This window comes from Rhamphochromis longiceps, linkage group LG7 (genome assembly GCF_057381845.1).
Source record: "Rhamphochromis longiceps isolate RC_006_pf linkage group LG7, R_longiceps_female_GT1.1, whole genome shotgun sequence".
Lineage (NCBI taxonomy): Eukaryota > Metazoa > Chordata > Actinopteri > Cichliformes > Cichlidae > Rhamphochromis > Rhamphochromis longiceps.
In genome coordinates, this window is record NC_140563.1 from 6,495,065 (window position 1) to 6,519,062 (window position 23,998).

Sequence of the window (23,998 nt, forward strand, 5' to 3'; positions counted from 1 at the left end):
GATTAATTCCCTCGGCCCCATATTGATTTAATATCATGGAAAATAGATGTTCAGGTATTTCAGATATTCCAGTCATACTCTAGAGTCATGCCTGGGAATCGGTTTTGAATGTTGCAAATATCTGGACAGGCCTATTGGTTTTTAAATGGAAACCCTATCATCTTATAAGAATTCCCTGATGCTGGACACATCTCACCCTTCAGCACTGGTGGCATTCAAAATGTGACACATTTATGATTTTTTGTCACAGGTCTGATTGGTTTCTTTATTGCATTTGGCATCTGCATGGGCAAGATGGGAGAGAAGGCCAGGCTCATGATTGAATTCTTCAATATCCTCAATGAGATTGTGATGAAACTTGTCATCATGATCATGTGGTTAGTGTCACTCAAGATTCCCATTGACTCATTTTAAAACTCATTTAAGTCATTTGAATCAGAAATGACTTAATTTAATGTGTTTGTTGTTCATTCCAAGTTATTTGTCAAGTAACTGTAATGCTTTAAAAGATAAAGGCTTGCTTGTAATAGGAAGATTTTATGAGGGTTAACTAATTTAATATGTTGCTAAATGATTAAACATATACTTTTTCTTCTCATCAGGTACTCTCCTTTTGGTATTGCCTGTTTGATTTGTGGCAAGATCATTTCCATTAAGGATCTGGAGGTCGTGGCTAGGCAGCTGGGCATGTACATGGTGACAGTGATCATTGGCCTCATTATCCACGGAGCAATTTTCCTCCCCAGCATTTACTTCGTTATCACCAGGAAAAACCCCTTCACCTTCTTCCTGGGCATCTTCCAGGCCTGGATTACTGCTCTGGGGACAGCCTCCAGGTTAGCATCAGAATGGAAAAGGAATTGCTGTCTTAATATTTGTGCAAATTATTATACATTTATAATCCAACTTGTTTTGCTTTTCCCTTCCAGTGCTGGTACACTACCTGTCACCTTCCGTTGTCTGGAAGAGAATTTGGGTATTGACAAAAGAGTCACTCGTTTTGTGCTCCCAGTCGGTGCCACCATCAACATGGATGGAACTGCTCTGTATGAGGCTGTGGCTGCCATTTTCATTGCCCAGATGAACGGTGTCAACCTTGACCCTGGTCAAATTATCACTGTCAGGTCAGAAAAAACATGGCTTTGCACTTAATATTTAACATCCCATCCTAGCTTACATATATATAAGAATGGGTTTTAGAAATGGAGTCCTACAGAATGGCTGCATATGTGTGCAGTTCTTCCATTGAAGCTATTCTTAGTCACCAAAGTAAGACTTGCAGTTCCCACTGTTTAAATTGTTTAAACTGAGATAAATGCAGCTCCCACAGTTAGATCATTACAATAAAGACAAACTCAGCAGAAGTGTTGTGGCATTTAGTGGTGAGCTGAAAAGAAATTTAGAGTACAGCAAATTAAGCACCCAGAGGAAGCAGCCATATGCCCCAGTCCCTTGTCTCATGCTAAGGAGGAAGCTAAGCAAGAATTACCAGTCACTCGCTGTTTTCATCGCAACAATCTTTCCAAAATACTCTTATAATCCAGTGATCTGCACATAGATGACATTGACTCTGACATTTTTATTGGATATAAATCCATGGACCTTCAAATTAAATATCCAATCTCTCTTTCATCTCTGTGAGCCTCTGTTCATAAAGATGAAGAACCTACTCGGGTGCGCCTCAGCCTAAGCACAGCAGAAACTGAGTGCCTCCTTTTAACTGTGAGGTGCAGAGGATGTAATGTTCATTGGTGTTTGGGGAAGTGCATCAGGGTGTGAAGAATGAGGTTAGGCAAGTGGTTTTGGAGAATGTTATTGAGTGCCGCTTTCCCATATCTTCACCCAGTCTGACAGCCACCTTGGCCAGTGTCGGGGCCGCCAGTATTCCCAGTGCTGGCCTGGTGACTATGTTGCTGATCCTAACTGCTGTAGGCCTGCCAACCCAAGATATCAGTCTCCTGGTTGCTGTCGACTGGCTGCTGTGAGTTTGATAAAAGAAAAAATTATATTGTGGTTACACTGTACAAGGTAATTTTGCCTTTGCTTTTGTATTAGGGTTTTTCAAACCCTTTACTAGCATGCAAAGCCATCTTTCATGCTGATTTGTGTCTCATCAGTGATCGATTCAGGACCTCAGTGAACGTGGTGGGTGACTCCTACGGTGCAGGCATCGTGTACCACATGTCGAAGGCAGAGCTGGATGAGCTGGATGCACACACGGCAAAGTCGGACGACATTGAAATGATGACAAAGACCCAGTCTTATTACGATGACATGAAGAACCACCACGAAAATAATTCCAACCAGTGCGTCTTAACCGCTACCGATACCACAACTGCTAGCGCCACTGCTAACAATTCTGTTGTAGTAGATGAATGCAAGGTACATTTAATGCTTACAAACATAGAGACCTGTATATAACCCTCTCTCGTGTTGCATGCTCACCCTGCACCTTGCTTGAATCTGTTTGAGTTTTAAGCATTGCGTCTTTGTTTACATCATTGTAAATACACCCGCTGTTATTTTATTTCAGAAGTGAAGCAATGGAACAATAGTTGGATGTATGCATGTGTTCATTTCTCTGGAATAGCAGCTTTGCTGTTGAAAAACAACAACAAAAAATTATAGTTTATGTCAAAATATTATTCAGCATCGGTACATATGAATAAAGGATCAAATTTCTCTCCCTCAACAGCTAGCCTAATCTGATTACTGGAGCCAATTGGGGGTCGGCTCCAGTTCAAAAGGCAGAGCAGGATAATCCTCATTATGACACAGAGGAATTATTTACCAGCCACCTTTATCAAAACTTCAGAATACATGTATTAATAAACACTTTAAAGAAATGTCTTTTGACATAATTTTAAATATTGCTTATGTTCAAATTATTGTCCAGTATGGCGTGTTTTGCTTTTTCTTAGAATACAGCAGATTTTAACTGTTAAATGGGAACATTTCCAAAGGTTTCCCATTTTCTGTAGGATTTTAAGATACAGAAATGAAGTGCTAGAGCTAATTAGCAGTTCATATGTTCCCTACACACCAACTACGAAACTGTCAGTGAGTCATTCCCTACAAGGGTTTTTTTTTTTTTTTTTTTTTTTTGCATTTTGACACCATCTATTTCTGTCCAGTGTGAGAAATATTCTGTGAAATCTAGAGGGGAGAAGGAGCTCCGGAAATGTAAAACATTTTAAATCCAATATCTGAATGTATTCCAGTCTTTTAGAATATTATATGTAAGTTCATAATGCTTGTTCTCTGACACACACAGACGGGCGGCAAAGGCCTACTGATGAGCCTATTCATTTATTAAAGGATGAAGGGCGTTACCTAGCAACGCTGGTAATCTGTCGCACAAGCAATCTGCCCATGGCAAAAAGTTATATCCTCCTTTCTCAGACTTGCTTTATTAATGGACACTTACATATGAATGTTAAACAAAACCTTGCTGCTTCCAGTACCTTCCACACCACTTTTCCCTGTTTTCTGTTCTGCTTTGCCTCACATACATTTCTAACCCATTTCAAGTCCAATGAAACGTCGTAGATGCTTGCAGAATAGCTAAAACGTAACTATGCATTCATTTGGTAGTGTTCTTTCCTTTTTTGTGTTATTTGTATATTCTGAATTTAAAATGTATTCATTTGTCTTTTTTTTTACTGCCTCTTAAGTTGGTTTTCATCATAAATTTGTGGTCTATTCCCAGGTCATTAAAAGAAACTGTCTAACTCATGTTAGGACTACCACGAGCATGCATGGACATCAGTGGTTTTCCTGCAGTTCCAGTGTTCCTTATTGCAAAATAGCAATTCTGTCTTTGTAGGTTTCAAGTGCTAAAGAGGGCTGTAGTCAACCAAAGAAAATCTCCATTAACTGAAATTGGTTCTACCCTAAAACCTATTCATTGGTCTTGGGGAGAATAATCTTTCTAAATCAGCTCCACTGTACTGAGTGCATTTTGCCTTATTAGCCAAAATTATTTATAGATAAACAAAAATGTTATTAAACAAAACATTGTTTAAATTATTCCAAACTCTTCATTTTGTACTAAAATAAAAACAACAGATTTGCAGTCAACCAGCATATACCAGTGTGCATCCACACAAACCATATTAACTGGTGATCCCAGGACAAAAATGCAAACAAGCAACATGCTCTGACCAATAGGTTTGATACCTCTCCGATTGTAATATAATTCTACTGTATTGATGAAAGTGAAAGATTCATATTTGCTTTGGTCTTGGTGAATATGGTCTGGCTTTGTTGGTCTTACTGCAACTGGCAGATGTTGGTCCCAAACCTTTTGCTTTAATGCACATACCAGTTACAATTTCTAACATGCACATACTTATAGTCTCAAGCATTTAACATGAAAGATGTGTGAAAAATTTAGCCTTAATAAAAATGAATCCACACTGCCGACCTTTTTGACAGGTATTACAGAGCTAATGCTGAGCAAATGTTAAAAAGCTACTCTTTTCAAAGTCTCTATCCAAAGTGATCCTAACTGTAAGTTTTTGCTCCAACCATTAAAAATGAGGGAATAGTATTGGAACGACATTCTCCTTATGAAAGTAACATCAATTAGAAAACTAGTAATTATTTGGTCAGTTAACTAGTTGTTCTGGAGACTACAGCCCTACAAAGCGCTATAGCTAAAAGTAGTCAAATTTAAATAAGAATGTTGTATACAACATTTTAGTTTATAGACATCATATAACAATGCAGTAGTTGATCTGATGCATTATAAGCTTTAAGAATGTGGTGTTATTCTAAGGTCTTTTGACCAGAATTTTCTTTTTTTCTTGGATCCACTGTTTAGATCTTCTGCTAACTTCTTACAGGTAACCTCAGCCACTAATGGCTCTGCTGCGGAGTGCACGCTTGTTGAGGAGGAACCATGGAAACATGAATAATGGCAGCACAGAGATCCCCTGCTTCTGGGCTCCACAAGCTTTCCTGTCTGGTGATATACAAGAATGAATGAAAAATCACATGAACAGAACTACTAATTGTTCTTTTTTATGTAGCTTACATTTCTTTTCTTTTTAAAAAAAATTTAGTCCCTATAAAATTTTAACTGTCTATCTGACTGATATATATGATACTAATTCACTTAATTGTGAAATGATAACATAGGCATACCTCACATGTTAGAGCGCAGTTACGTCCTGTATAGCAGACACTTGCACAACATACTTCAAGACTTGGAGGGTGAAGGAAGGGAGGAAAACAATGGTTAGATAAGCTATTCTTAGCAATACATCCTGGTCCCTTATTTGTATGAGGAGCGAAGAAGCGGAGATGCACTGAGTGTCTTACAAGTTTCTTAAAGGTGACACGTTATTATAGTGTCAAAGACAAGTGGGAGTTGGAACATTATTCACGACAGCAATGCAATTTGTAATGAAATCCCCTTCTTTCCATCCCTGTCAGTACTATCACAATGTGTGCACACGGCCACTGCTTTTTGTTTTCATCCCAGCCTCTCATCTAAGAACAAAAGTGTCTCTAAAGTGCTTCTTACTGCAATTATAGTTACCCAATATTACTCAGTATCCCTGTGGACCAGAAAACTGATAAAGGGTTCAGTGAGAACAATAGTGAACAGGAAAAACATGCTGAGCCTCAAAGCACCCAATGGTTTTATTTTATTTTATTTTGTCTACTGTGTAGAAAGGGGATCTTTTTCTTTGTGTCACGCATTCAGTGATATTTAAAGCTAATTTGTGTGTGTGATAGAGAGAGAGAGTGCTAAGGTCAAAACATGACCAAGTCAATTAAAGGGACCAAACAGGCAGAAAATCAATCAGCTCACAGAGGCCTTTGAACTGTCACCATGACATCCATTTTCTTAAACTATCCATTTATAGCACAACAAGAGATAAAACCTCAAAATCTAAAGCGTTGCCCTAAAATTACAATGTATAGAGTATCGGTTTTCACCAAAAATAGTAATTCTTTAATACCAATGAAAAAGACATTTCAATAGTTTAAAACTAAATGTAAATCTAAATGGCATACCTACATAACATATTGAATAAAATATATTGAAAATATATATTTTTTAAAGCACAAATCGGGCCAGAATGTGAGTGCAGACAATAATCTTTCCAACTTAAAAAAGAAACTACTTTAAAATAAGTGAGATCAAAAGATACTCAGGCTTGTCATGTTTACTCTTACAGGGAAACATATTTTAATCCTAAAACGTTTACTTGTTTGTAAGACCAGTGTTTCCTTGAGAATGGCCTCTTAAGAGCACAACTTTAAAAGCTTTGTCTATGAAAAATGACAGCAAAAGTCTTTGTCAAAAGAAAGTTATTCTATAATATATGAAAATACAGTGAGCACACGTTTATTATTTCAAACTACATTCCAGTGGCTGAGTGAGCCTGTGAACCAGTGTACTAGAAAGCACAGTTATTACTAAACACTGGCATAGCACAAAAGGTGAACAGCTAGAAACGTTTATAAAAAGAAATTGAGAAGGAAGAGCGGCTCGGCTGTCAGATGGATTCTTGGCTTACACGAACAGAGACAGATCCTCTCTGGGAACACCTGCCAGCTTCTTGTTTTAGCCAGATCTAAAAAGGTAAACAATATATTTTTGCCACCAGAGCTCAAGACTGTTTCTACAAACCCTAAATGCTGCAGCTGTTTATCCATAAAGTGGGAAGGTAGTTGATGAAACCAGAATATGAGAACGGACACGCACAGTTATATGCCAGGATGTTCCAGTTATCAGGTAATACACATATAATCATCTCATAGAACTAAATGATTAAAAACACTATATGGCAAATACACAAACAAAGCAGGAATGCTGTCTGTTATCGTTTTCTGGGTGCATGTGTGAGGGAGGTGAAGCTGATGTCAATGTGAATTTGATTTCTTTGCACTGTATTCTTCTCTCCTCTCTTGTTTCTTTTCATCCGTGCTGAATGACCTTGCCTTGAAGGTGTTCGATTCAAACAAATGCCAATTAAAGTAACAGTAGGAAACTTAACACAACATCTAGTGCAGCGCTCTGTCATTTGTCTACTTTTATACATCACGATGAGCGTGCAGCGTTCTGCTCAACATACTGCATAGACTGATGTATATATGCACCATCTTCACACTTTTCTCCAAATGCACACGTAACAAAAATGCAAAAATAAGTAAACAAACAAACACACGGAAGGTCAGTACATTTGTAATTGTTATGAGTGAGTACAGCACTGACACTCTAACCTCTTATGATCTTCACAACACACACAAACACACACATACACATACATATCTTTATATACATATACAGTGAGTAGCCGACAGTGTCACCGATGGGGATTGTGTGTTGGACCAATATTATGTTCAAACTCACGGTTTTAGAAGCATGAATTAAAATAATATGATAATTATTTTTTGCACCACTATCTTAAAAGCATGATGTTTTGAAGTGCCTCCTTGCACTTTGTGTACATATTGTAGGTAACAGATGCTTTTTGTTTGTTTGGGGTTTTTTTTCCAGGGGATGTGGGGGTATCAAAATGGTACGTAGAAATATAGTTTCATTGCTGTGACATTTATAAATGTAATCCTCTAGAGAGAAAAAAATCATCCATGTCACGAGTAAAATTAGATTAGACAAAATGTATAGAGAGGAAAATATGTCATAAATTGCTTGTTCTTTTTTATTCTCTAATACCTGTTAACTAGCTGTTTTAATTAACTGTCACATTCCAGCATATAAATATCTTTTTTTAATCTAATGTAAGTGTTTTGAATGTTTCCTCCATGAAGATATAAGCAGTGTGAATTCATTTTCATTGTACATACATAAATATATAATTGTTCTGTTCAGTGACAATGCAGAATTCTCTGGAAATTATAGTAATCCTGCAAAAAAAAAAAAAAAAAAAAAAATTCTATTTGCATGAAGAAGAGAAAGAAAAAGACTGAGAAAGAGTGAGATGAGATAAAAATAGGCATGAGGAAGTTTCTGGTTTGATGAGGGGGTCAACACGAGTTATTTGGGTGGGAAATTATTATTATAAAGGTTAGTGATAAGACACAAAAACAGGGGAAAAGGTCATATTTGCTCTGTGTGTAGGACAGTGATGAATCAAACATAGCCTAAGAGTTGATATAAGAGAAAGCTCAAACTTCAATTGTATTCAAATGCCTGTTACAGGATACAGCAACATTCCTCAGGTGACTCATCTAAACACATTTTGTCTTTACAAAGGAAAAAAACTGGTTTAGTCTCAGACATGTTTGTTTACCTGGTGCATTTGAAGACATGGACATCTATATCATTTAGATTCCATGTTAGCATTTCCATAAATCACATCTTCACACATTTGAACTCTGTCATGTCATCAGTCTAGGATGTTTTTAGGAATACTACTTAGTAAGTTGCCTTCACTTGACTTGCCTTTTTACTTTCTGCACAGAAATGATATGCACGCACAAACACCTGGAATCGCTTACCTAAATGGTACTGACTACATGGAAAATAATTGGCACAGCAAAGAGCCAGTATATCTTGAAGCCTGTGCTTTTCTCCTGAAATGTTTTTTTGAAGAAACTCATACACTGAGCTGATAACCTGTTACACTCCTGCCTACAATGTGCTTTGAAGAATTTACTTTTCTAGGCCTTCCCTCTTTGTAAAGCTGTTGTTATCTTGATGTAAAGGCAGAGGTTATGTGTGGGTGAAATTCACTGTTGAGAAAAAAAAATGAATTCTTTTCTCAGTTTATGGTATACATAAAAATCTGTTTCTACATATCAATAAGTGTTGTACCTTTGGTGTACATATACAAATATAACTAATAAATGTTGATTGATAACTAAATTGCAGCTGTTTTGAGACTTTCTTTCTTTCTTTGTTTTACAACAATTTTTGCACAAAAAAGAAATACATGTATGCTATATTGTGTTTAGTTTTTATTAACTAGTTGTTTTAGTGTAGTATTACTGTATAAACATTTCTAGTAGATTTTATCTTTTATTATTTTTGATTAAGAAGGTAAGGGAGAAAACAGACAGTGAAGTATTTACTGCTTGTTTAAGCTACTCTATCCCATTTTGCTATTAATATTGATCGTATTAATCTTCATTAAGGCAACAAACGGTACACATTTTGTTTAGGTGGTGAACTTGCTAAAGAAAAAAAAGGAACGGATTTGTTGACCCCATTATGCATTGTGAACAAACTCCAAAGCGTCATTGCTTCTAAGCTAATGTGGGAATCCATCAGATAGCCTACTGAATTAGCCTCTGGGCAACTGGTGATTCTGTCGGGCTTCCAGTATAACTAGCTGATGTCTGGAGCCAAGATTTCAATTTATGCCAGTTTTTATCTTCCAGCTGAATACAGATAAATGTGATAAAAGCTAATGAAAAGCTAAATCATTGGCAGAAGATTATTGGTGGCAGTCCCACATCCCAATAGTCTTTATAGACATTAGTTCCATATTGGGTTTTACATAGAGAAATGTTGTATGTTCCTTTATAAGTAAGTCATTGCTTTTGAAAATTGGCCATTAAATAGAGTGACAGTAAATTTCTGTGGCTTTTTTTTTTTTGTTGAAATATAGAGAATTAAACACATAAAATATGACATTTGTGTTGCAGAATGTGGCACAATTCCTCTTTCTGTTCTTAAATATTGGGTGAATTAAAAAAAAGAGAATGCACCTGATTAAGGCTAGAAATGGTTTACTACAAATAAACATAGACTGTATATAAAAGATGAACACTTTCCCCTCTTTTCAATGTTTTTTCTTTTTGCATATTCGTTACATTTACATGATTCAGATCATCAAACAAGTTTTGATATTAGATAAAATATAAGATAACCCAAGTAACTATAAAATGCCATTTATAAATTATAAGTTCATGTCTTCAGGAGGAAAAACTATCCTACCTGGCCCTATGCATAATCAATAATTGCCCCATAACCTAAAAACTCGTGCCACCAACATGAAACTCCAATCAAGTATTTGTGATAACTAGCAAACTTTTTCACATCTTCACCTTTGAACTCTCCCACGGATGCCATTTTTCCACTGCCTTTCTTAAAGTTGACTCATGAATGCTGACCTTAACTGAGAGAAGTAAGTTCTTTAGATGTTGTTCTGGATTCTTTTGTGACCTTCAGGATTAGTTGTCTGTTTTGGAGGAATTCTGGTAGGCTGGCCACTCCTGGGAAGGTTCACTAAAGTTTTCTCCATTTGTGGAGAATGCCTCTAATCAGGGTTCCCTGGAGTCCCAGAGCCTTAGAAATTGCTTTGTAACACATTCCAGACTGCTAGATGGGTTATTCCATCTCAATCAGCAAATTTTTAGAACATTTTCTGCTCGACCTTCTCCACTTTGCATAAAAATCATAAAACAAGTTGCTGTGAAATTTTACTTTTCAAGGACTATAAAGATAAAAGCCTGAAATTTTCATTGGCCTGTATCAGTATTTCTAATGGGAAAAGACACTAAAAAATTATTTGCTGGCTGGGTAAATAAAATATGAAAAAAGTAATCAAGTTGTTCTGTCTAGTATTTGAACCTAGACTAATAAAAAGATATTACATGTACAGGTAGGTTTGAATAGTATATTTTTTTTACCCCTTAAAAAAGAAATCATTGTTTAAAAACGACATTTAATATTTACTCAAACTATTTTTGTCTGTTATTAACATTTTCTTTATGATCTAAAACATGCAAGTGTAACAAATATGCAAAAAAAAAAAAAATGAAATCAGGATGGGGCAAATACTTTATACAACACTGTAAATAGATGAACCACCCCTTGCTAACTATTAAAACTAATTCTGATTCAAGGGCTTCTCCATTATCCATCAGTGTCAGTGAATTAGACAGTGTACTGTGCAATAAATGCATGGAAAAAAAAACAGTAATACTTCTCTGTTGTCATTGTGACTACACTGCTTGCATTTTAATCCAGGAAAGAATCCTTCTCTGCCTTTCAGAATGGCCGTCTTTTTCTCTTTCTGACTTCTGTGTAAACATGTTCTCTCGTCACAGTGCTGGTACCATGGAAACTTCTCTTCCTGTTATGCAGCGCAGTGTAACCACTTGCATTTCCTTTCTGGCTACACCGATCGATTGCTCCCCTTGTCACTACACAAAAAGCAACAGCAATTACAGAGGGAACACCCCATTCCAGCAAATCTGTTTATGTACACATTTATTATTTAATTCAAGACTTTAGAAATTATTTCAATGACATGCGTTATTCTGTCATAAAGCTGGCTACTCTAATACATTTGCTACTTCTCTTCAAAGCAAATCATTTTAGAGAAAAAAGGAGGAATTCACAAACCTAAATCAGTTTACAATTCAAAAAAAGGTTGGCGGACAGGAATTGATCTCGATAGGAAACAATGTATATTTTAGCTTTGAGAAGGTCAGTAGAAAAGAATGCAGCATTTGGTTTACATGTTTGAGCAACTGGCACATCAGGCTTGAGCAAAGCACATAAGTGTCATCATTACAAACCCCTCTCTTGGGAACACATAGACAGTATTGTTGCAGTCTTTTTCTCTTGAAACAACCTTTCACATATAGTACAAGCATATGTTATTATGTGCAATTTGGTTCAGTATACAAAGACAAGCACCTGTCACTTGTGTGGCAAATTTGGCATTGGAAATGGTTAATGTGCTATAGATAGAGTCAAATTGTTTCTTTTGTGCTGTCCTTTAGCCCCAATGAATGTACACACTGTGTATATAGTATGGTTACATCTTTACTATGATTCTTCTTATCCTCAGGATAACATCAAAGTATCCTCATATTTGCAACTCAGTATAAATGTACATTATTTTAACTGACTTCAGTGATGCATAAATTTTGGATGCCTTAAATTATGACTATTGCAAAATCACAATTGTTTCATAATTGCATCCTCAGTGTTTTTTTTTTTAGATATAGCTTCTAATTAAATGACCCTTGGAAACCTCCTTAAAACAGGTACTAAACCCTTACTATAAAAAAACAAAACAAAACAAAAACACACATGGAGCTATTGCTAAATCATTTTCAACATACATACTTTATATACAGAGATCAAGAAAAAGCTGCATAAATTAAGGTAGTGACATCCCCAGTTTTCTTGAACATGGAAAATAACTTTTCAGTTCTCAGGAAATGTTTGAAATATACACAAGCCATTAACAATAGCAAAGAAAATAAATTAAATACTTGGGGGGCTGGTGGCTTAACATTGTTGATGTAAGTTAAAGAAGATAAATCAGTTCGCATTGCTGATTTCATCTTTTCCATTTAGGCTGAATTGCAAATTTTGGGATCCATCTTATCTAAAAGAGGTGAACATTATCTAAATTTGCTGTCACTCCTCATGCCCCCTATAAACACTTGCGCCTGTGGCTTTATCATCAATAAAGCATACAAATGTACAAACGCGAAAACTAACAAAAAATACATTTACAACCCCTGAGCAACATTCAGTCTGTGCTACCAGACAAAATGTTGCCCGTAAAAGACATGGTCCTACCTAGAATCAGCTGCTTCAGACCCACTGGAGTACTGAAGCCAAGCCTCAGCTAGACAGTCTCTGTAACACCCTTCAGTGCTTGCCACCAAAAGCAATTTTATCCCCTTGAAACTGGAGCCCCTGCCCCCACCCATCTACTGTCTCGATCATCTCCTCACTTTGACACTCCTCCTCTAACTGACTATCGTCTTCATGCGCTCATCCCTCATGCCAGCTGCTCTTTATCTGTCGACTCTCCCAGAGTGATGACAGTGAACTCCTCTGTGTTGCCGTTCTCCTGGACCTTCTCCTTGCTCATGAGGGTCACCATTTCCTGGTTCTGGGAGCCAGATGCTGCTGCTCCATTGCCTTCACCTGTGTCTTTTGTGATCATCAGGGTTTGCGTCTTGCCGCATAAGCTGCCAAAACACATTTAGATACATATATAATTAATGTCAGTTTTTGCAATGCCTCACTGTATATAGAGGGGTGTTTTACTAGGTCTTAATTGTCAGTCCTATTATGATGGTAATCCAAGTCATACCTTTTTCTCTTGGCGACAGCTGCACATAGAAGAATAATAATGATGACTGCCAAAATCACTAGAATAATAACAATCCAATCTAGAAGGAGACATAAAAGTTAGGATTAAAAGGGGTAAAAATTACTGTCAGTCCAGAGTGTAAATAGGATTGCATAGTATTACATAGCTGCAATGACTCTTTATATGGTATATGTGAAATAATTTGCTTACTTGAGTCACTGCCGCTCTGTGACTTAGGTTTTTCAGTAGAAACTGCCATGCGGCCTTTGCCATCTTTTGGGGGCGCTGATATCAACAAAACAAGAGATATTCAGTTTATATCATCCTAAAATAAACCATTTATTGGCATATAGATGTCTCAAAAATAAATATATCTTAAATATTACCATTCCCATTTAATTTCCTTTTCTCTCTGAGTGGACCAGACTGGTGTGCATTACTAGATACTACAAACTGCAAAAATATCAATAAAGCTGCTTCCCCCTCTGCATTATCTCTCCCAAAGTGTCACTTATAATACTGTTATTAGGCCTTTAATAAAACTTATTTGAGTTAAGGTGTCAGTGCCTTCAGCAAATTAAATTGTACAACTCAAACTAACACAAGGGGGCATCCTAAGTTCTAAAACTTACTTTAGCCATCCCCAGACCTGTTGCATGAGATGTCATCATGGTGCATTATGACAGTATTTTTCTATGTTAAGTTATAAAATTATAAACAATTTGACATTATTGAAATTAAACATTATCATTTTTCATTATTCTATCTTTGGAATATACAAAAATAGAAGAATGTAGGGCAAATAACACATGACCTGAGTTCAGTACAGTCTCTAGGAGAAATCGGCCTTGTATACTATGGCAAAGCATTATACTGTCATTATATTTTATCAGTATAGATTATCAAAATCATGAAGAGTACATCTCAATCCTGAACTGAACTGCATTCATATAAAAATCTCTTTGTTCTGAGTTTTGTGCTGTGTGTTTTTCTTACATTTTGTTGTGGAAGAATATTCGTCGTTTGTCTCATCCCCAAGAGGAGTTTGCATTTCCTTAGTTGTTGAAACTGTTGTAAACTGTTCCAACTCGTTCGACACCCCCCCTGATCCACTGTCGATTTCTGCAGGACTGGAAGTGGACTGGACTGGAAATATACTCATACTGATGGTCTCAGTCTCTTCAGTAGTCTCTGCATCAGGACCTTTAAATAAATCCTCTGTAGTATTAAAAGTTGAGAGAGTTGTGTCCGTCTCATTTTCAAGAGCTTGAGGTGTAGTTGTCATCGTTTTAACTGTGGTTGATGTTGGGTTTTCAGGATGCAGGGAGGAATCAGAAAAGAAAGATTCATGCATGGTTTAATGGTTATAACGAAACACAAGTTTTACATTTGATAATATACTATATTACTTTGATAATATTGACTATTAATGGACATCAAAAGTAACTTAAAGTGACTTAGCAAGAAGCAAGAAGAATATTCGTTTTGTTTCAAGGATTTCAATTTTCTTTGCTTACAGTTTTTCAAATAATTATGCAATGCTACAAAATGATCTTTCATGTTAATGATATCCCACATTCACACATGTATCCTGCCTCTCATTCTATAGGAGCTGGGATGGTCTCAAGCTCCTTAGTGCCTTTAACTGGATAAGTGGAAAAATTGGTGAATGATTGGATGCTAATGATATATGCCAAAATGTATTGTGACAATTAAAGGCATTCTATTCTATTGTTCTCTTTCACTACATCCCAAAAGTGCTCTATTGGACTGAGATCCGGTGACTGGTGACCTCGTTGCCATGCTTAGGAACCAGATTAAGATGATTAACAACATGCTACGTTATCCTGCTGGAAACAGGCATCAGAAGATCTGTATACTGTGGTCATAAAAGAATGGACATGGGCAGCAAAAACACTCAGGTAGCCTGTGGTGTTTAAATAATATTCAATTGGTACCAAAGGACCCAGAGTGCCAAGAAAATATCAGGGGTGGAACATGGGGTGTTCTTCTGCTTCTGTAGCCCATCTGTTTCTAGGTGAACAGTTGTACCTAATTAAATAGTTCTTGAGTTCATCGTACATTCCAGATACAGATTATCATACAAGGCAATAATGATTTAGCCTTCACCATTATCATTACTAATATGACTTTGGTCATTATACACTATATTGTCAAAAGTATTCACTTGTCTACATACATATGAACTTGAGTGACATCCCACCCTTATTCCATAGGCATGCTTTAAATCTCAGTGCTCTTCTGTCATTCTGCCTTTCAGACTTTGATTAATCCAACCCGCCTCCTCCCAATCTCCTCCTCACCCTGGTCACTCAGAACAACACCTCACCACCTCATTTTCATCTTCATCACCACCAGCTTCTACACTCTGAGGGTTCCTCTCCTAATTCCTTTCACCAATGGGATTCTGCTCTGCTGTGATGGATCATCGGAGGCTAATCACCAAATTTCTTAATTAAATTCTGTATCATAAAAAATGTTCACGTTCACTTTTTGCAAATAACCTCTCCTTATTAAACTATGGATGCCAGATGTATTAAAGCAAGGAGAGAGGGAATGGGTTTACTTTGCTTACCTGGTGGATTTTTGATTTTTTTCAAATCAAATTCTTTGGTGCAGTTCCTCTTTGATCCAGCTGAAAACATCACCAAAAAGCCAAGTTCAATTAAATCTAGACTGAAAATTTACAAGACAATTTGTATGCTATTGTTTGACTGCAGCTGGGTAACAGCTTAATTCATTTTGGTAAAGTTACCATTTTCATCAAAGCAGTAGACATCATATTTCTCATCAGGCTGTACTTTTGGATTTATAATTAAACCAATCATGTTCCCTGCACAATTGTCGTGGCGCTCGTGTCTAAGGATGGCGATGCTCATATTGCTGATCCAGCCGTTCCTAAACAGATACAATAATATTGTTAGTAATATTCTGATATTAAAATGATTGTACATTTGTTAATGGTGGATGCACTCTATCAAATTAAATCATGCTAAAACACATCCCACAACTAATAGAAATGATGGGAAGGTGGTTTCCTCAACTGAAGGATGGTCAATGGTGGTAACTTCTATTTGTGCACATTTTAGCTAAAGGGACACACACACACAAAAAAACAAAAAAACAAGAGGACCCAAAAGCATCACATGATTTAAATTAGGGTCAATATTGCAAAATCAAAACCAAAAATGAAAAAAAAAATCTCCAAAAAGGGGGAATCCGAGAAGGAAGAAAATAAATTTAGCTCGTAACCGTGAATACAAATACACATTTTTAGAAAAATGCTTGTTGATGCACCTGCAGGTTTGCATAGATGCATTATAGGCCTCCTGGACTTGTTCTAGGGTTGCAATGGTGCTCGTCTGTTGCTCACACACTTTTTCAGCCATGTCAAAGTCCAAAGAGTGACGCTCCTTTCCTTCAGCCCGGAAAACTCCAGCAATGCTGCAGGTTCGGGCAGTCACTACAGGGAGAAACAGAAAAAAAAATTGAATCGGTTTTACTGGTTTGATCTCTATTCACTACACAGGCCACTTGCAGTAACACATAGAGAAGACTTGTTATTTGGGTGAAGGGATTTGGAGAAAATTACAGCAAATCAAACGGAATCGCAATTCAACATGTAGTGATGATAATAATAAACTACTAAGACTAACAATACTTACACTACTGATAATAATGATAATATAATACATACTTATCATGACTAAGGTAGTACAAACAACCACAACTATAGATTTTAGCTTAAGAGTTCACACATCATAATGTATGCTTCCCACGCCTGGAAAGTACACAAAACAAAACAAAAACATCATTAAGTAACCGCTTCGTTAAAAGAACACTTTTTTGGCATAAACATGCTTTATGTCCTTACAGTGAATCCACAAAAAAGTAAGTGTCACAGAGTGCCACACACTATGTGTTCTGTGTCATGTGAGGTAATTTATATAAGTTAGTCTACAGCAAAATGAAGCAAACTTTGTGATGCTGACATGCAAACTAGGGTTAGCAAATGAGCAATGAGCTAACAGAAGTTTGTGTACACATAGCTACTCCTGTCATAGAGCCACAGGTGCACGGTGTACACACACACACACACACACACACACACACACACACACACACACACACACACACACACACACACACACACACACACACACACGCACACACACAATGTAACCGTTGGTATTGGCAAAAAATCAATTTTAGAATTTAAGCACCTGGAGATTTTCTTGCTTGTTTAAATTTGTTGCCATGGTAGGTTTCACAATGCCTTAATCACACATCACACAGGAAAATGATGCACATGATTTACTATCTTAACTTCCTGCAGTCAAGTGTGAAAGCGTAAAACTGATCATACTGTTGCTCCTTGTTCCTTCCTTCAGAGCAAATGGGTCTCTTGGAGGAGAAATATGCAATAACCAAAGTTAGCTGATCAGAAACTTGTTGAAATTGTTCCACAAAACTAAAAATGACACCACACCTTCCTTGTTAGTTGGAGTAAAAAAGTAAAAAGGTAAAAACAGACAAACCAGAAAATCTTCTCTATAGTGAAAATCAGTAAAATACTCTGGATAGACTCTAAAACACTCTTTGGCAACACAAAATGCAACTTTAAAAAATGTCTTTATACAGCAATACAATTCTCCTGCAATCAATACAACATGAAATAAACCAGATCACATTTTAGCTGTAGTACAGGGGTTTCCAACTCCAGGCCTCAAAGCCTGGTGTCCTGCAGGATTTAGATCTCACCCTGGGTCAGCACATCTGAATCAAAGATTAGTTCATTACCAGGCCTCTGGAGACCCTAAAGACATGTTGAAGAGCAATTTAGCCATTTAAATTACTGTGTTGGATCAAGGACACATCTAAAACCTGCTGGACAGCGTCCCTTGAGGCCTAGAGTTGAACACCTCTGCTGTACTATGAAAAAATTAATGAAGTTGTTTATTTAGAGGCAGTAAAGAATAATTGTAAGGATTTCTGAGACTTATATTGCAGTATATAAACAGAAAAAGACATACTACCAGGAAATATTTAAGGTACATAAATTCTTCAAAATGTATCGAAAAGCATCATGTGAAACCTCATCAACCATATCTTGATGATTATTAATTGAAATAAATTAATAATCAATCAAGCTTTATCTTTCATAGTGACGTGAGTGCACAGATTAACAGCATCTCAAACATAATACTTGATGCAGTGCTTAATGTAGCAGCAATAATCATAAATCAGATTCCTATTCTATTTTATGTTTTATCAGTGAAGCAAAATGTGATGTCTGCATCTGCAAATCATTTGGAGTAAACTGCCCATAAGTAGCCTAATGTCAATACGTTCAATGATTAGGGAGTATATCTGCAAACATTAACCAGCATTAAACTATAAAGTTATATAACTCATAAATCATTTTCATTAAAACAACTTGATTCTAAGCCATGCTTGATAAGAGAACATGTTAATCATTCAATTTTTCATGTAACTGTACTGTAAAGAGTTACCAAAAAGACAAATATTAATTTTGCTTTAGTGTAATCTTCCTTTTCTCCATTCCAAACATTGAGATGCATATAAAAATGTTATTTTTAATTTGATAGCATGCTCATCTCCTTGAAATAAAGACAGGAGTCTTATAAACCGCCGGATATGATTAAAAAATAGGTCCACCTACTTTCCACTGGCTGTTATGAGTAAACAGAGCACTAGCAACAAACGGAAGTTGAGATCTCTGCTGTTATAAGCAGTTAGGCAAAAAACAAAAGGCAGTGCAACTTTTATTGCAGAGCAATTTCTGATCTTTGCCCTCGCTAACTCCCTCGCCACCACCACTTTTTTATCTCTCACTTTCACACATATGCACACACACCTGAAAGAACTTCAACGTTTGCTGCCACACTGTGTTTCTCGCAAAAACACACAACTGCCCTGCCCAGAGAGATCAAAGCGGGCATGGCTCTGTGCGATGAAAAAGAGGCTGACATGAATCTTAGAAGTAATCATTAGTATGCAGAGAGAACAGTCATGGGTGTTTTTATACAGCCCAGAAACCTGTTGTGCCAAGGCACTGACTCTCCCAAAGGCTCTATTGTCACCTAATGGAGTTGAAACCAAGGAGACTGAGAAGTCTGTAGATACAAAGCCTAAGAGAAAGAGAGCTTTAGCACAGCTTCTTGCCAAAACCTCCAGCTGCTGTAGAAGTAATTGACAAGCCTGACTCTCAACCCTCACTTTTTTCCTGCTCTCTCTCATTCTGTCTTGTTTTCTTTCATTACTCTCTGCTTGTCTTTTCTAGGGCAGCAATAAAGTACAATTTGCCCCCTGCGCACAGGTGCGCAAACAGACAAGCGCATCACAGACACACGTGCGCAGGAACAGTCACTGATAATTTCTTCTTGGTTTCACGTGGCACGCCATGGAAAACAGGAACACACACACACGGGTTGTGTTTATTTTTATTCTCTTATCCACATTTTCTGAGGTGCACCTTACTGAAAAGGGAAGCAGCAAAGTCGTGCAGTGGTTAGCGCTGGCACTTCACAACAAGAACACTGTGGTTAGCTGGGGGCTTTCTGTGTGGAGTGTACATGTCCAAATTTGTGCACGACAGGTTGATTTGTGATTCTATACTGGCCGTAGTTTTCTTTTGTCAGGCCCGTGACACACTGGCGGTGTGTCCTGAGTTTACCTTTCCTCTCACTCTGTGACAGCTGAGATAGGCTCCAGCCTCCTGTGATCCTAAGTGAGATAAGTAATGAAACCTTGCACATAAAGTATGACTCACAACATTTCTAAAAATATTAATTTATACGTGGGAATTCAATGCTTGAACAGAAAATCAGCTGCACGTGTCCCACAACCACATTAACATTCATTTTATTCATCAGCTATTTGTGAGAGAGGGTCCTTCAGGTCATAGCTCCCACAATGCTCCAGTATCCTACATTCTCACACTAAAGTGAAGTTGCTCTGTAAGCAGATGTGTCTTTCCCTCCATTCCTCACACCAAAAGTCCAATGGGCCAGTGGGACAGGTGAAACACAAGCTCTTATGAAAATATGCCTGTGTGCATGCACACACACAAACACATCAAGGTCACAAGGACTGTTATTATCTGACTTTCACTCTAAACTGTCATTTCCTTTCCCACCTCCAGGCTTCCTGCACCACCTACCCAATTCATTTTCCTTTTCTCAACAAAAATACCATATTTATCAGATTTATCAACTCTGTCAGATGTACTTTCTTACCCTTTCACAGCCTTTTTCTAAACTTTAAATCTAAATAAAAAAACAAATAAATAAAGTTGAATAGTAAAGTTAAAAAAGTGGAAGTACCACATTATCTCTTGCAGACGTCCTTTTGATTGGCTGACAAAGGTATAAACCATCAAACTGATACATTTACAAGAGGAAAGATCAATTTGAAACACATTTTCATGAATACCAACATTTTTATTTTTCATTCAAGAGTTTTACTTGAGCTTTTTTCAAGAGCTTTCTGTTACTCCTGGAAAAAAAACAACCTTTGTCTCACATTATGGGAAGTAAGTGGAAGTCACTTCTTAGCTTACAAACTGTATGATGTAACAGGGAAATTCATTTAGCTTCCTCTAAAAGTCAAGAAATAACTGTCATCAGTTATTCTTTTTGTTTTAATGAAATGTTAGCCTAGCTTCACTCAGCAAACAAGAATCACATCAACCTTATTTCCTAATTTTGCAAAGGCATAACTTACTTTATCTCTCAAAATCTCAGATTCGAGTATTATTCACATTTCCATTTCCTGTGTGGTACAAGTTTCAGCTGAACCACAGATTACCAGAACTTTTTCTAAGAAAGCATGCTTGTAACACAGACTTTGATGCATAAAAGAAAGACAAAGAGCAGAGGTCACATACTAATAGGAAGGTTGAAACATGCAAAACAGGAAAAAAAAAAGGTGAGCAACTCTAAAACTTATAACAAACTGTAATGATGCATGGACACGGAAACTCATTCATACCAGAGGTTATATTGGTGGAAGAGACACGTGTCTGGTGGTACTCAGAGCCTACAGATTACAAGCCCTCTTTGTGAGTGCCTGCACTGGAGCTTTGACCATCCTTCACCTCAAAACCTAACACAAGTACGGCAGCAGGGGTTTCTAATCCAAAGAGGCAAATACTCAGCCACAATCCACTTTAGGCCAAGACCATGTACATTATGGAGACTGATCTTGCTCTTTAACAAAGGCTACAGTGTTTCTCTAACTGAGTGCCTTATTGTTTCATTAGGATCAATTATCGATCTTTACCTATTGATAGATATTTACGAATGATCACATATGAAAGATTTCACACACTCTCACCGCTGGATGAATTATTGGAAAGTAGCAATAGATTTGATTCAATTTAAATATGGGTCTTACTGCATCCCTGGCAAAAGGCCGTGCAGTTATATATTAATTTAAACTGATCAAATAAATTACATGAACTGCTGGGTAAAAAATTAATATGACAGCCTTTAGGGCATTTGCAGCCGTTACTACGGACTATTTATATGATATATTACTTATAAATCTTCACAGAACCATTTCCTGAAGCCACGTAATAACTATCTTTAAAACTATCTAGATATCTTGTGGATGTCTGGGGTGGTCACTGGTCCACAAGACCTGCTCTCATTTCTGTGCTTGTGGCAAAAAAGATGTTGTCTGGATCAGGATGAGTAGTAACCACTGCAGGACACTTAAGTTTCCAGACACCAATTACTCTGACACTCAGACGCTGAGATACAGACGCAGACACACATGCACGCAGCTACACAATCCACAACGAGTCTTGAGGGGCAAACACATGTTGAAGCACTATGGGGGAAAGTGGATCCACCCCCCTCCTCCTTCCTACATGCACTTGACTTCACATACATGAGCGATTCAGGTAGGTAGACTCATATTTGCCTTTAAATCCGGGTCAAATTCATGGCTTGGTGTTGATTGTTCTCTGGTGCAGTGCCAAAGGCAGTCTCTATGAACAACCTCACCACCAGCTCCTGAGAGAATAAGCCAGACAAGCCCCAGACCTGTTTGATTCTGTACCAGCTTCACCTCCTGAGATATACCGCTCCAAGCAACAAATCCAATCAAAACCTTACACAGAAATAGCATGTGTGACAGAGACAAAGAAAAAAGAGACAGACAGAGAGACATTGCCAGGGTGATTACATCCTTTGTGTTAGAGGATGTAGCATTAAGCGTGGCAGCAAAGAAAAAAAAATCTCCTTCTGCTTCTACTTTAAAGCTAAACTGGTCATCCAAAACCGCGATAAGGTTCACTTGCCAGCGTGCGAACAGAGAGTGAGCAAGAGCGCCTATCTCCTTTGTGTCTATCAGGAGTCTCGGACTGCCAGACTGTCTGTGCTGGTGTTGCTCACACTGTCTCGCCGGCATCTACACATGCATTCTACAAGCAGCAGAGCAGAGTCTCTTTCTTTTAAGTGGTGTCTTTTTCCACAGAGTAATAACAGTGTCTGGTTAAAATCTTTTCAGAAATTCCTGCTGCCTGAGAGACCGGTACAATTTAGGCAAAATAAGAAAAATAAATCCCCATACAAAGCGAAATCCACTGGGAAAAGGCACAATCTCCTCACCTTGAATTTCTGACCTGGAGGAGGCCAGTAATCCCAACATGACCCCCAAGATAAGCGTCCACATCCTGGGCATTGCGATTGCTGATGAGCTGGGTGAGTAGCAGTAAAGGTGTTTAACAGTTCTCCTGTGGTCCCGTCTTCTTTCAGCCAGGAGTGACGGTTGGTGTGTGTGTGTGTGTTTGTGCGTGTGGGTGTGTGTCAGAGTAAAAGAGAGCAAATGAGTAAGAGAACAGAAAAGAGAGACAGAGAGGAAACCTGGTGCTGTGGAGGAGAGTTGCTGTGAGTGTCTGGTAGCTGGTGGAGCTGACTCAGATTTTACCCCAACTTTTCGATTCTCTGCCTGAGAGACCAGTGGCACACCACATAGAAGAGTGATTCATTTGAGCACACACCCTTGTGCCTCTCCCACACTTGCCCCACCCCCCTGCTGCCCCACCTCACACAGACTCCCCCTCTCTTCCTCTCACTTGCTTCCCGTTTCTACAGTTTGCAATGAATAAGATGAACGTCATCTCTTCTTCTGTCTGGCTGCTTATCCTCTCCCTGCTTCCCTACCGCTCCGCTGCCTTGTCTCCTAGCACCCCCCCCCCCCCCCCCCCCAACTTCCCCTTTTCATGTTCTTGACAGTTTTAAAAGAGCCCATCTGTTTTCTCTTTAATCCTCACTCTATTGTCATCAGATTTTTTTGCTTCCTTTTTTGTCTTGTGCTCCTTTGCACTTTTTCTGTCTCTATGTCTATTTTTTTTTTTGCCTGCGTGACCAATTATAAGAGGTCAAATCCATTTCACAGACACACCTCATCATCAGCTTCAACTTCTTACTGCACCTTTATCTCTCTGTGTGTGTGTCCGACATCTGCCTTGAACATTGCAAACACTTCAAAGATACAGATCCATCAATGGAAATGTGTTCAAGACACAACTTTATTAAAAATCTGCATACAGAAAGCACCTTGAAACTTTTCACTTTTCATGCAATGGTGCCTGTTAACGCAGAACAATGTGTGGTGCTATCTCAACAACTAGAGGTTTCACTACCATCATGAGAAACCTGTCTCAAATCTATCTTTAGGTTTAACATTTCACTTCATCAGGATGATGGATAAAGCCACCTCAGATTACCGGAATCTCCCCAGTGACACATCTTGTGATTTTGCATGTGATTGCGCAATATCTCAAGTAAACAGTGCGGTGAGAAAGCACAAGTGACTGTCTGTGTTCCCGGGAGTTCCATATCAACCATAAAGTATGTCTAATGGCTCAGCATGGCCAGTACCTCTGTAGTCATGGG

The 23,998-nt window shown here is 37.8% G+C and overlaps 2 protein-coding genes across 5 annotated transcripts in view; one reads left to right on the plus strand and one right to left on the minus strand.

Annotated features, from left to right (window-relative positions):
• LOC146664625 (excitatory amino acid transporter 2-like) overlaps positions 1 to 8,781 on the plus strand; it is a 28,771-nt gene extending 19,990 nt beyond the window's left edge. For 2 of the 4 annotated variants that reach the window (XM_085411828.1, XM_085411827.1), the window contains exons 6-10: positions 251 to 377; positions 603 to 1,124; positions 1,847 to 1,981; positions 2,118 to 2,382; positions 4,848 to 8,781. In XM_085411828.1, the coding sequence (XP_085267954.1) occupies positions 251 to 377; positions 603 to 1,124; positions 1,847 to 1,981; positions 2,118 to 2,382; positions 4,848 to 4,919 (1,121 nt within the window). In that variant the 3' untranslated portion in view covers positions 4,920 to 8,781. The remainder of the gene's footprint in view (positions 1 to 250; positions 378 to 602; positions 1,125 to 1,846; positions 1,982 to 2,117; positions 2,383 to 4,847) is intronic. The other 2 variants (XM_085411829.1, XM_085411830.1) reach the window with 2 other exon arrangements.
• Positions 8,782 to 11,188: 2,407 nt separating this feature from the next.
• On the minus strand, positions 11,189 to 23,061 carry cd44b (CD44 molecule (IN blood group) b). The gene is made up of 8 exons (XM_085411831.1): positions 22,709 to 23,061; positions 16,368 to 16,533; positions 15,826 to 15,968; positions 15,646 to 15,705; positions 14,046 to 14,342; positions 13,260 to 13,334; positions 13,050 to 13,128; positions 11,189 to 12,924 (listed from the first exon to the last, which is right to left on the minus strand). The coding sequence occupies exons 1-8, from the start codon at positions 22,779 to 22,781 to the stop codon at positions 12,732 to 12,734; spliced, it is 1,086 nt and encodes a 361-aa protein (XP_085267957.1). The 5' UTR covers positions 22,782 to 23,061; the 3' UTR covers positions 11,189 to 12,731.
• Positions 23,062 to 23,998: the final 937 nt, after the last annotated feature.

Coding starts and splice junctions, on each gene's coding strand:
- cd44b (XM_085411831.1), bottom strand. CDS start 22,781: ATGCCCAGGATGTGGACGCTTATCTTGGGGGTCATGTTGGGATTACTG. Junction 16,534..22,708: donor CTCCAGGTCAGAAATTCAAG/GTGAGGAGATTG, acceptor TTCTCCCTGTAG/TGACTGCCCGAACCTGCAGC. Junction 13,129..13,259: donor ACAGAGCGGCAGTGACTCAA/GTAAGCAAATTA, acceptor GTCTCCTTCTAG/ATTGGATTGTTATTATTCTA.